The sequence below is a fragment of the Drosophila bipectinata genome, chromosome XR, assembly GCF_030179905.1.
Source record: "Drosophila bipectinata strain 14024-0381.07 chromosome XR, DbipHiC1v2, whole genome shotgun sequence".
NCBI classification, from domain to species: domain Eukaryota; kingdom Metazoa; phylum Arthropoda; class Insecta; order Diptera; family Drosophilidae; genus Drosophila; species Drosophila bipectinata.
Genome location: NC_091735.1, coordinates 21,912,265 through 21,926,309, shown reverse-complemented (window position 1 = coordinate 21,926,309; position 14,045 = coordinate 21,912,265). Strand labels below are relative to the sequence as shown.

Sequence of the window (14,045 nt, the reverse complement as noted above, 5' to 3'; positions counted from 1 at the left end):
TTTTCTTGAAATACTTGGAAATGGCCTCAGGATATATCCTTTATATAGGCTAGAAAGGACACTACAAAAAATAGGAATAAGAAAATTATTAATATCTAGATTTTATACTTGAAGTATAAGATCTTTAGAGAAATCCCTAAAATGTATTTATTTTTTTAAAACAAATAGTTTAAATTTTTTTCTAAATTGTTTAAAATTATTTCAAGTGTAATTGGCTATAAAATCTCCCTTAATTGACTTGTTATGCAGGCAATTTTCGGTCAAAGTTTAGTCAGAAAAGTTTTAGCCATATAATTGCCGGCATTCGGTTACATCCCATGGGGTTTATTTTTGGGAACAAGTCAAGTCCCTTCTCTTAATGCTCTAAACGTACGGCGTACAATCAGAGCTAATGCATCAATTAGCGCTAGTCGCTAATTCCAGTAATCAAAATACAAACAAATCAAGATTAAGTCTCAAATCAAATCGAAGACGAACAAAATCGGACGACGGACTTTTTGAATTCGTGCGTTTTTAACTAATCTCGAAAGTACTTGGCACTCACGCACAGCATGAAGTCTCAGGAGCGGAGTCTCTGATTTAGAACACTACTGATAAGGTGGGGGGGATTACTTAGAGGCATAAACAAAAAAATAAACCGATTTAGATGGAAAATCACCCAATACCTATATAAATAGTAAATAGGAATGGGAATGCGGATTCTTCGGTTTATTTATGGGATCTTTGAGAGAGTTTCTTGACTGAAAAATACTTGGAGGAAGATTAAATATCTCAATGGTATGAAAAAGGGTAAATTCTTCTCTAAAACTATTTATTATATAAAAAATTATACCACTTTCTTTCAAGAAAAATAACCATTTCTTCCTGATTTCAAGATCCTTAACCTTAATTCGCTCCTGTTCTGGGCTTCATAAATCATCCAAACCTGTCCATTAATGTATTGAATTTTTTTGTCAACGCCACAGACGAGTCTAAAGTTTTTTTTTTTTTTTTTTAGAGGCACACTTAGATTAGCAGAGCACGTTCCTCTGGACGATGACGTCAGCGATTGCACGGGTTTTAATCGTATATATATTTTTTTTTTAGTATAGTGTTTGATCGAGTTTGAAAAAGCCGCGACCGTAGGCAATGAAGGTCGATCTGGAGCACCGATAAGGTTACTATACCGCCCTCCATCTCAAAAAAAAATGTTCTCACCAAAGAAAAAAAAACAAAAAATTTTAAAAATAAACGTTACACTATCAGCACAATAGTGTAAACAACAATGATTAATTAAAAGGTCTAAACTCCAAACAATGTCAAGACATTGTAGTAGCCGTATCCTTGAAATAATGGCAAATTTTTTGGTTCTAGAACAAATAACAAGGGCATCGTCAAAACAACGATAATAATGATGATAATGATGATGATGATGGGTCGTAAATGGCTTGATTCCCCCGGATTGGAATAGATTTGATGGGCAAACCATAATTGCACTGCCAGCATCACCGTGTGGTGGTGTACCACCGAGTACCAAATGCTTTTGCAAATTGAATCAACGCCAATTGTTGCCTCTTTTTCCATAAAAATGACTATATACTTGGGTGTTTATATAGTACATATGTATCATATGATCCATGCATTTTTTTTGGTTTTAGTTACTTTTTTTTTGTATTATTTTTTAAGCAGTTGTGCAATTGTGTCCACAACCCTTATAGTTTTCACGCACACCCTCGGAACACGCAATGCAAGTACAGTGTTTATTCAATAGGTAAACAAAAAAAAAGATATATGATACCTGGTACATCCATAAATGATTTAAATTTAGTTTCATGAAAGAATCTATCAAATAAAATTAAATAAATACCGTTTTCTTATTGAGTTCTAGGCTAAAAGAACTCTAGTTCTTAAGGGATTTAAAGAAAGAAATAATCTCAAGTACCAGTTATCTTATAGCTTTCTTGTCTGTTACCTAGTAATCATCACTGTACTTGATTATGCAACTTGAAGCCACTGACTACTGTCAAGGGAAAAGCACTGCTATCATCTAAATTGAGATGGCCTGACATTTTCTATACACTTTTTGGATTTGGAAAGGGTAAAGACTGGTGCTTCATGGACGGGGGTCGGTAGCCGATCACGCTTATTTCATGACAAGCCGAAGCTGGCACCACAAAACCCACAACACCACACAACACAACACACATCCATGAAAGAAAATAAAAACAAAAGACATCGAGGCTCGTATAGAGTGCACATGACTATTAGATAAGTTTATTATAGAATAAATAAGCGTGCGGGCCGCGGTCATAAAGAAGTTAAGCAATTCAGACAGTTTAGAGCATAAATTGTTTAATAGAGTTTATACGCCAATTGGGGGCATAAAGAGTGTCGCATTTTATAATTCGGTTTCGCTGCAGACATGTGAACAATATGCTGAAAGCCCCGCAGAGAACCCCAGTCAGATAAGCCTTCAAAATGAAATAGCTACGTAGCTCTGACAAAGTTCAGGGTCTCATGTCCAGAATCACAAGAAGTACTCGAATGCTATAGGTATTGGCTACTTAAGAATCGCGCCTATCGATCCGACGGATTATGCAACTTTATTAGTCCTCTTGGGGCTCTCTAGAAGAGAGTCCCAGTCTCAGTAATTCAAGTAATCCAACGATTAGTTGTGGAGCTTTATTAGTTAATAGCTTCTCTATAGCTTAATAGCTTCTCCCTTCTTCTATAGCTCCCCTTAGTAGTAGTACTTACCTATTTAAGCCACTTTTGATCTGCCTTTTGGCTTTCATTTCGTAATGGTGACCCCGATTAATGGGTTTAAGCAGGAAAGGATCTAAATATCTACAAAGAATTTAAATAAATTGATAAATAAATGTTTTAAATAAAATAAGCTGAATATATAATACTTTTCCCATTTGAATCCAGTTCTTGACGTTCTAAAAATTCAAAAACCATCATGGTGACCCCGATATAAAGGACTATAAAAGCCATCCAGTCCAAACTAGAAATATAAGCATATTATAAATAAATAAACTCAATGAGAATAATATATATATTATACTTTATCCATTTGAATCCAGTTCTTAACATCCATGAATTGTCAAAAGTCCACCATGGCAACCATTTGGTGACCCCGTAATATCGGGTCATCCTGAAAATTGACAATCGAGTGCGAGATCTAAAAATAAATTTAAAAAAGAAAACAGGCCAAATGATAAATTGCCGCTTGATGATCGCCAATTAAGCAGGCGAAAAATTAATGCGAAATGCGAGAAGTAATGGATAATGCTCGATCTCAAATTTCAATTTTAAATTCCCCAATTCTCTAACCATAATAAAAAAAACAACCTAAATAAAAAAAAAAAGAACTCAAATTCCCATCAACTTTTATTTTTTTTCTGGTTAAATTAATTTATAGAGATGGCTGCCTTCACCTACTTACCGCTAAGCATTACCACGCTTATCGCTGCCACGCGTCTTTGGGCCTCAAGAATTCTTGTGGGCCATTTAGGCCTGTGGCCCTCTAATCTTGGCCCACCTATCGCAGATCAAAGTTTTTTTTTTTTGCCATTTGACTTTACTCTGTTTCTTTTTTTTTGCCTTTTCTATTTAGTAGTTTTATGGCCCCGCGATCGCCTTCACGTCGCCTAAGCCAATTTGAATGCAGCCGGCGGGAGAGAGAGGCTCGCGAAAAAAAAAAAAATTAAAAATAAAATAAAAAACAAAAAAAAAAGCCTCGTTAAATGTCCGAGGGAGACAGGGCGATAAAGAGGGACGGACGATGACCGCAGTTAAAAAGGCAAACGCATGCGCAGTTCACGTGAACAAGAGTCGTGCAAAAAAGATCAGCGTTGAGTTATTGGCTTTTTTTCTTAAATTTAAAGATTATTTCGAAAATAACTACAGATTTATGTTCTAAAAGTGTTAATTTATACATTATTGGAAATATTTTTAAAGTTTTTTGAGCTTAACTATTTTTTAAATATTTTATACCTATACATATTTAGTTATAAAGAGGCTCCTAGATATAGGCTTTTTATTTTTATCTTGTATATAAAATAAATAATTTATATTAAAAACATATAATTTCAAACTAAATTACCATTTTTTAAAGAATTTTCTGTTTAAAAAATTATAAGCCTTGTATTACTTTTAGGCAGAGTTAGTTAGCAGTCAGCAAGAGCGAGGTACTCATTACTTATACGCCATGTGGGCTTATTTAAAATAAAATGCGTTACTACATTATTAATTTTAATGACTCTTTAAATCTTAGAATATATTTTTAAAAATATTGTATTCAATTTTTAATATTAAAAAGGATATATTTTTTTGAATTTAAATAAAATCTTGAAAGTATTACTCATACGCAGTGTGTGCCTCAAAATTACAGCCTGAGCTTTTGTTTTTTTAATTACTCATAAGCAGTATTAAAAATTTAAAAAAATATTAACAACATATTTAAGCCAAAGCTAAAAATTCTCATCTCATCCACTTTATGATGCATTTTTTTAAGGGGAATACGACTTTTATCAAAAGACCAATAGCCAAGATAGCGAAGCCATATCACGCATACGCAGTGTGAGCCAAGCAAGAGATCTTTTTTCAGCTTTTTTAAATTTTTATTGATAAAAAATGGACAGCACTGGGATGAGTTTAAAGACGTAGCCGACGACGATTAATAGAAAATTATTTCACGTTTGTCTGCTTGTTTTATTTTATGTGTACAAACGTTGACTGGACTGTCTGTCCGCGTGTCCGTCTGTCCGCATGTCCGCCTGTCCGCTTGTCCGGCCGTCCTGTTTGCTTTTTTTTTTGTTTGTCTGTGCGTTTCGCGACTGGCCGATACATATGTTAATTGTGCATTTAAAATTGAAATAAAATGTAGCTTGTCGCAATTTATTTGATACGTTAAGAGTTGTTGCCTTTTCTTGCGACCGTCTGCCCCAGCAGACGTTTTTATTTGCCTTTAAATTTAGATCAGCTGGCGAATATCTGTTACGCCCAGCGAGAAAATCCATTTACCGAACCTGAGACGCTACTTAAATAAACTAATAACGTTTAAAGTTACAACCATGAAAAAATATTGGATATTAGATGTACCAATGTATAATAAATATTTTTTAATCATAACCTTTGGTTATTGAACTTGAAAAGGTGTTTGCCTATAAAACCAATGACTAACATCAGTCTAAAATTAAATGTGTGTGTTGTAAGATAATTAACTGGTTCTCCAGCCTGTAACCTGTTTGAAAACGATGTGTTCGCAAAACTGTCCTGTTTGAAATGCAATAAGTCACAACCCACAACCCACACCCCATAGATAAGGCCCCAAACAATTGACCTTTTTGTGGCAAACTCGTTTGTAATTAACATTTTTCACACCTCTCTCTCTGGGGCTGGATGGCTGGCAAACACTACCATTATTTTTCTGTGGGTGTTTGGGACTCGGGTTCGACTACGCAGTGTTGGAGTTGCACTTGTCCGAATAAAAAAATAAACAAAATACAAAAATTGTGAAAAAATTTACCATCCCCCTCCCGAATGGGAATTTCCGGGGATTAAGGGAATTGCTCCAATTGTTTGAATCCGATCGCTCTCGTTTTTCTTATAAAGTTTATTTTGTTTTTTATTTATTTTTTATTTTTTTTTAATTTTTTGTTTGTTTGTATCGCTTGACAAAGCGAATGAGGGGCGACGACGACTCCAACGCCGACGGCAAATAATAATAAAAATGTGAGAATCTTGAAAAGGTAATTAGCACATGGTCGTGTTTGTTTTATACGCTATAAAAATAATCAAAAAATCGAGTCACACATCCGAACATCTCCAGTGTCCGAGTGGGGTAAGCCTATAAAAGCGGATCAATCGCTCCCAGTACTGTGCAGTCGCTTTAAAGAAGTGCCCACTGTGTGTATTAGCTCAAGAAAAGAAAATTACTTTCTTACCGAAAAAATTAAACAAAAAACTTTTCTTTTTTTTAAAGAAAATACACAAATTTTCCTTGCAGTGTCGGTTTAGTGCGTGTGACTTTTTTTGTGTGAACCAATAGATACGATTTAAAGCTTTAAAAAAAGCCTAAAAATAAAACAAAGAATCAAATAAAACAGATAAAATGCATTCGCAGTAAGTTATTCATCATTACATCAGACACCTGTCCTCGTCCTTGTCATAAAAAAAAATAAGACTCATTAGCTTGTCGTGATTTTCACTGATAAGCGACTTTTACTCATTTACACGCATTTGCTCGCACATCAAAAGTGAATTAAAAATAAACAAAACAATTTGGCAATTCAACGTGAAACTGTAAAACTACACGGAGGAAAAGTTAAGTGAAGTTTTAAGGGAAAAGAAAAAAAAAGGATTACATGAAAGTTCATAAAAAGTAATACTTAAAATCTTAAATATTAAAATTTTTTTTTTTTTTTTTGATTTTTTAAACATTTTTTTTTAACAACCTACCCCCCAATTTCTCACGGTGTTACCGGAAGCACTAGCCAGGAATCCAATTGCGAGAATAGCACTCCGTCCCTCCATACAGTGCTCTTTCCTTTTTCGCCCTCTCTTCTCGCTCTCTCTCTATATCCCTCTCTCACGCGACAACTGCAAAGCAGCGACGTCTAATCTGCGGGTGAAAAACCCCCCCACACACACACACACATGGGGGGTGGTGGGTGGATGGGGGTGTCGATCATGCAGCGACGACTGAGCTGCCGGCGTCGCTGCTACTGCGTACCGGCGACAACAGCTGTTGCTTTTGTTTTCAATGGCATGCGGTCGACGTCGCAGCAGCAGCAGTACCAGCAGCGGCAGCGGCAGCTAGTTTGTTGTAACTAGTATAGCAACAACAACACTACCAAATAGACACAAACACACACACAGATACTATATAAACAACAAAAACAATAGCAACAAGAACCGTAAGAGTAATAATATTATTACTGGCAGCGCGCGCGTTGCTTTTGTTTTGTTGTGTTTTGTTTTGTTGTTTGTCATTATAAATTGAGTTGGAACAAGGCGCTCCAGCTTAGTCGTGTTCCAGTAACGCTTCCGCGCACAGCAAAAAAAAAAAATAAACTAGAGAAAAATTAATAAGAATCAAACAAAATCAAATATCACAAGCCGCCACCCCACCCCCACAAAAGTCCAAACAAAAAGGACCGCCAAGTCGCCAAGCGTATCACTCTCTTCAAGCCCACAGAGCCCAACAAATCAAACAGGTGCATTTCTAGAAAAAAAAAAAATAAATTATAAAAATAAGGAAAATTCGTTAAAAACTAAAAACAACAAAGTGCCAAAATCAAGATTGTTTATTTTTAATACACTTTAATTCATTCATATATTTTTTTTTGTCGTTTTGTTGGTGGCTTTAATTTGCAACCGCAGTATGTCCGCTAGAATCCTGGAGGACTCGCCCAATGCGCGCATCAACAAGACGATCCTGGACCGTTACCTGTCCCTGCCCCTGCAGGAGAACATCGTCCAGGCCACCTATGTGTGGATCGACGGCACTGGCGAGGATCTGCGCTGCAAGGATCGTACCCTTGACTTTATCCCATCGGGTCCAGAGGGTGAGTTTTTTTTTTTTAATATTTAAGGTTTAGGTTTAGGAATTTTAGTTGGAAGGTTAAAGGTCACAGGATTATCGTTGTAGATTTTTTTCATTTAACTTAAAAGACTTTTTTCAATTTAAACTTTTTTTTTATAAAAAAAACCATAAAATAAAATTATTAAATGAAGTTTAAGATCTTAAATAGGCCAATATATAGGCCATTTATAAGGTACATACTTCCATAAGGACTAATCCATAGGGATAAGCCAATAATACCACCCATATAATACCGATAATATCCATACAATATCCTTATTCCATAGGGATAATCCTAACATGATTTTAGTAATATTTCAAAGGAAATGTATCTTAAAAACCAACTATATAGAGTAAGAACTCCCCTAAAAACCCTCCAAATCAGTTACATTTAATAGTCAACTTTAATTCCTAACTAAACCCATTAATTAATAATTACCCCAAAACCATAATTCAAAATTAATTAAAAAACCCGATTAGCAGCCCTACGTCGTTCAGGCACTTGAGAATAGGAACATTAAGTAATTTTTGGGGACCTTATCGACCAGCATAGGTCGCGTTTCGCCAATGATTTATGTGCGAAATGCTTGATTTTTTTGCAAGTGTAATCTAATCTTAAGTAGACCAACTCAAAACTGTCTACGTCTCTGGCGCTATTGCTTTTCTTTTTTTTTTCGTCTTATTTATAGCCCATAAACCCAAAACCCCGATCTTGGTCAAGATAATCGCCCACTCAGAAACGTAATTTGGTATTAAGGGGTCACATGTCAATGAACTTGAAAGAAAAAAGAAGAATTTTAATAAAATGAAAATGAAAGGGCCACTATATAGACTATACGTATTAGGACTTATACTAATTAAAATTAGAAGAAAAGATTTAATGTCTGCTAGTCTGGGTGTTAATTTTATTGAATTTCTGACACCTGTGTGATCGCCACTCTTAAATTAGAAACTAATCAAATCAATATTTTTATAATTTCGGCAGATGTTGTCTCTTGTCTCTCATGTTGAATTTTGGATTCCAAAAACCTATAGATAGACTATGTAAATATATAGATAGTTTTGTGAGTAATCTCTGTGTCTCTCTCTGGCCCGACAATTGTCACTTTTAGTTTCCTTTAAAATCTTATTTGCAAGTAATTACTACGCAATAGCGTATATATAGTATACTATACTATATAGTATAGTATATTTGTATACTAGAGAGGATCTCTGAGCGATTTTATGAGCGTCTCAAAATCTAGTCCATAAAAGCCACGAAAAGCCACGAGAGGCAATGAACGGGCAACGTCTGTTGCTGTTTTTTATTGATCTGGTTTTTATGGATTATATAAACCCTAGCCGGTGACCTTTGCCTTGGCACGATTCTGGCAGTCGGCTCTCTATGTGAACCATCAAATTTTAGCGTCTGGGAAGTGCTCTTTTATGGCCACAAAATAATACTCATATATATATAGAGAATTTTCACAAGTCGGCGTCTGATAATGCGATTTAATCGCCCCGTCGGATAGGGGGCCGATTACTTTCATAAAAAGTAAAGCGGTATGGAGGGGACTTGAAAGAGCTCTTTTTAATGTGAAATTACCACGAGCCGTAAGAACCATAACATTAGGAAGTAATTAGAAAGAGTCGTAAAGTTAAAAATAAAGTTTAAACCTAAAAAAAAGAACAGACTCCCCCTTTGGAAAATCGCATATTGGAAAAACCTGATCAGTCAAGTCACTCAATTATTCCACTTGCACTTGAAAATCTAAATGCAAAAAACGCAAGACCAAAATACAAAAACAATGTGCTATCAAAATGACTTAATGCGCACAATTACTAATTAAGAATTACTCTCACACAAACACACACACAGACATGTACAGACACGCTCGGCAACACGCGAAATGCATTTCAAAGACAAAGAGACAGATCGGGTGGGTGCTCAAGCGGGATGGCAATAGAGCGCGTAGGTGTGAGAGAAAGCCACACGCGTCGCCTGGCATCATCTTCAGGGTCAGTGGAGTAGGCAAGGTGCAACAATGGCGATCCTTTTTAGGCCCATATAGTGAAACAGAGACAGCTATAGAGATTACAAGACTACCGCTATATAGTATATGTATGTATATGGCTCCCTCCCTCCACAGCTTTTCAAGTTCAAAGCAAATTTCCTAATTGGACACTTACAAAAAAAAAAAACAATTTGCAACTAAATTATACATAATCACAGAAGCGTGCTAGGGTTTTCCTTGAAAGGACAATCGATTTTCAATTTTCATTCCCCCTCTGCCTCTCTCTCTCTCTCTTCAAATATTAGCTGCAATTTGAGAATGCAATTGAAATGCTTTTAATGAGAATCCATTGGAAAACACTTGAGGTATACAATTGTGGAGATATAATTTCACTAAACAAGGCACTGAGAGAAAAACTTTTAAATTTATTTATTAATTTGAAAAAATAGGGTAACTTGATAAGAAGTACTTTTTCAAGATCAATGATCTATCTTTATAAAAACCCCCCTAAATCTTTTAAGAATTTCTCTCAGTGTAGAACAGAATTCGGAAGCAAATAGCAACAGTAATAGTATATACAAAGCTGGTTTTTCAAGGGAGGAGGGGGGTCGGTATAGGAGAGAGGTAAGGTTGGAAAGGTGAGAGCAAGGCTAATAACTGTAGTGGCGACTGGCACAGTGACACACTGCTGGCATTCGTCGGGGGGTATTGGAAACAAAAAACTACAGCTGTTTATCAATTGGAGTGGTCACACCGACACTCAGCCAGATACAGTTACAGCCACACACACACGCAGTTAGCGAATGATGACAAGAGATAGAGATGGAAACAGAGATCGGATGATATAAAGACAGGAACAGCGATAGAGATAGAGATAGAGAGGTGGCATCAAACACGAGATACCAGATTGTAAATGAAAACGCTGGCTCAAGGTCACCCCCATCTATTATTGTAATACTGCAAAATGACGCCCATGCCCCACCCCCTAAACCAAACCCTTTACAAAAAAAAAAAAAAAACAACAAAAATTTGCATAAGTGAAATATATTCATTAGCAAGCAGTATTATTGTTATTGTGGGTATTAAAGGAAAGTGGGGGAGCTTAGTGGGAAATTAACTATTTATTTTAATAAACAACAGGCAGTGGGGAAACAGGTTTCCCCCCTTTTTTGATGGATAGTTTTTCATCAAAATGCAAGGCGAGTTTTGGAAAAATTCCATACTCTCACAATTAATTTTAAATAAAAAATAGTTATAGGAAGTACATATATTTTTAATAAAAATATTTATTTATTTTAAATATAAAAAATAAATCACTAAAAAAAAACAGCCACCAAGGGGTTGCAACTAAATAGACAATTGCCCTCAATTACAATTAATTCGAGGACATGGCATGCTAACTGACCCCCAAGGTCGAAGCTTTTTGTAACCCTCACCCGCCCTCTTGACATCGATTATAAACCCCACCCTTCCTCCCTCTCTACCTTTTAGAGCTTCCCGTTTGGAATTATGATGGCAGCTCGTGCTACCAGGCCGAGGGCTCCAACTCGGACACTTACCTCTATCCGGTGGCCATCTACAAGGACCCGTTCCGTCGCGGCAACAACATCCTGGTGATGTGCGACACCTACAAGTTCGACGGCACCCCCACCGAGACCAACAAGCGCAAGACCTGCCTGGAGGTGGCCAACAAGTGCAAGGACGCTGAGCCCTGGTTCGGCATCGAGCAGGAGTACACCTTCCTGGACTTTGACGGTCATCCGTTGGGATGGCCCAAGAATGGTTTCCCGGGACCCCAGGGACCCTACTATTGCGGCGTTGGTGCCAATAAGGTGAGTTTTCTTGAGGTTTAAAATTGAAGCATACATGGCGTATACTTGATTTTTATTTTGGCATTAAGTATACGCCATGTAGGCATAGGAAGAATATATTTTAAAAATTCCTAGAAGAAGTCTTGGTATTATTACAGCTAAGCTTTAAATTTTTATTTCAAAATTAAATTCAATAAAAGTTATAGAATACATGGCGTATACTTGATTTTCTATATAACGCATACGCCATGTTGGCTATTATTTTAATAATTTTTTTTCTATTTATTGAATAATATTATTTACTTACCTATAATTTTAGGTCTACGCCCGTGACATTGTCGATGCCCACTATCGCGCCTGTCTGTACGCCGGAATCAAGGTGTCCGGCACCAATGCCGAGGTGATGCCCGCCCAGTGGGAGTTCCAGGTGGGACCCTGTGTGGGAATCTCCATTGGCGATGACCTCTGGATGGCCCGTTTCCTCTTGCATCGCATCTCTGAGGAGTTTGGAGTGAGTTTTCTACAAAAATGAAATTTTGAAAAAAAAATTTATTCAATTTTTTGTGAAAATCTTCATTAGATTGTGTCCACTTTGGATCCCAAGCCCATGCCTGGTGACTGGAATGGTGCCGGTGCCCATACCAATGTCTCCACGAAGGCGATGCGCGAGGATGGCGGCATCAAGGACATTGAGAAGGCGGTGGCCAAGCTCTCCAAGTGCCACGAGCGCCACATTCGTGCCTATGACCCCAAGCAGGGTCAGGACAATGCTCGTCGTCTGACCGGAAAGCACGAGACCAGCTCCATCAACGACTTCAGTGCTGGAGTGGCCAACCGTGGCTGCAGCATACGTATTCCCCGTGGCGTCAATGATGATGGCAAGGGCTACTTTGAGGATCGTCGGCCCAGCTCCAATTGCGATCCCTACTCCGTAGTGGAAGCCATTTTGCGTACCATCTGTCTGGATGAATAGAGGATGATGTCTCATCTAATACTACTACTCTCCCCCAAACATGTTGTTATCCTTGTTAGCATGTCCTTGTTAAGAGACACCAAAATTCGTTATTTTTTTTTTCTTTTTTTGATCCACTGACCCGAAAAATCGAACCTGAACTTGCGACACCGATACCCAATTGCGAAAACAAAACCACAAAACCAACAAAAAATACCCAAGAAAAATAAAATAAATTAATTTAGAATCGTAGGCTTAGGAATTCAATTTACCTAACGTATTTTATCCCCCTCCCTCCCCCACTACCCTTCCCCAGAACTAGTAGCAAAATAATTAACTATTATCAAGCTGATATTTTCTGCAAATTTTTTTTCTTTTTTTTTTTTTTTGGATAAAAACATATCTATATGGTTAGTGAAAGAAGTAAGGAAGAAGAGCAAGAACCCAAAAAGACATCCCCCAACTATTAACCCTATAAAGCTGTAGTATCAAAATGTCCCCCAACTGAGAAACTAAAAGAAAAACCCCCTTTCCCCTGTAATTCTTAATGATATTAATTAAAATTAACTTTAATCCTAAACTACATACTATATACTCTCTAGATAAGTGAATGCACTAAAAAATAAACAAAAAAATAAACAAAAATTTAAAAAAAAGTATACAGTTGTTCTTATTTAATTTTCAGATATGAGAAAAATTAATATTATATTTTTTAGATTGTTTTTGTTTATCTTCTAAAAAGTATCATATGAACCTAATAGCCACCAAGGGGATAAAATTCTGAAAAATATTTTATTTATAAATCATATAAATAAATAAAGAGTTTCTATGCAATTTATAGAGTAAGCCACACGTGCGTACTTAATCAGATTATATAGAACTTGAAACTACTGATTACAGCCCCCAAGATCGTAGTTCAATATGGTTACACCCCGAAAAGCCGATAAGACTTTTCATTTTCCATTGAAAAGAAAACAGCATTTGTCTTTTTTTTTTTTGGTTTTCATTTTATTTATTTAATACTAAAAATTGTAACTTTGATTTCCATTTTGTATGTCTGTTTAAATTTTGCTTGATTTTCTTGATTCTCATTAAAGTTAATTCGAATTTCGTGTTTTCTCTCTTCCCAGCTAGATGATGTTGGCCGTTTTGCAAATTTCCCTGCGAAATATCATTATCCTTCCGATTCTTTCAGTTGTTATCATTATATTGATATAGTTACGGATACACATATATATATATGTGTATTTATATATATATAATCTTGTATATGTAAGGTGTATAACACTATTTTTGTTTGTCAACTACATTTCGTTCTTTTTGTGAATTTAATGTTGGATTGATTTTCTTTTCTTTTCTTAATTTTTTTTTTGTCTGGCTTGTTTTAATGATCAACAATAAAATATATATTAAAATTAAAACGCAATTAAAAAAATGTGCAAATCGAAATGAACAATTGCTCAATGGAAGCTATAAATTGATTTATTTGCTTTAAGTATATGTGCGACTGGGTGTGAGCGGCGGTCTGGTCTGTATGGCCTGCTAATTAATTGTGTTGTGGGTTTTTCGATATTGAAAGGACTGAGAGTCGTTGGCATTCACAAGTGAAATTGATAAACTGCCCGTCTTTCAACATACTGCCCAGGGGGGCAGTTCAAACAACTCTTTCAAGCAAGTGAATCACCTTTATTTGATTCCACAATTTGCCAAACTTATTC

The 14,045-nt window shown here is 36.2% G+C and overlaps 1 protein-coding gene across 3 annotated transcripts; it reads left to right on the top strand.

The window, feature by feature from the left end:
* Positions 1 to 5,879: 5,879 nt before the first annotated feature.
* On the top strand, positions 5,880 to 12,568 carry Gs2 (glutamine synthetase 2). 3 transcript variants are annotated; one of them, XM_017232879.3, is made up of 5 exons: positions 5,880 to 6,108; positions 7,381 to 7,553; positions 11,056 to 11,396; positions 11,695 to 11,886; positions 11,956 to 12,568. In XM_017232879.3, the coding sequence occupies exons 1-5, from the start codon at positions 6,098 to 6,100 to the stop codon at positions 12,346 to 12,348; spliced, it is 1,110 nt and encodes a 369-aa protein (XP_017088368.1). In that variant the 5' UTR covers positions 5,880 to 6,097; the 3' UTR covers positions 12,349 to 12,568. The 3 variants fall into 3 exon arrangements, with proteins under 3 accessions (XP_017088368.1, XP_070139280.1, XP_017088367.1); XM_070283179.1 differs by having other exon boundaries at positions 7,369 to 7,553; XM_017232878.3 differs by lacking the exon at positions 5,880 to 6,108 and adding an exon at positions 7,027 to 7,202 and having other exon boundaries at positions 7,369 to 7,553.
* Positions 12,569 to 14,045: the final 1,477 nt, after the last annotated feature.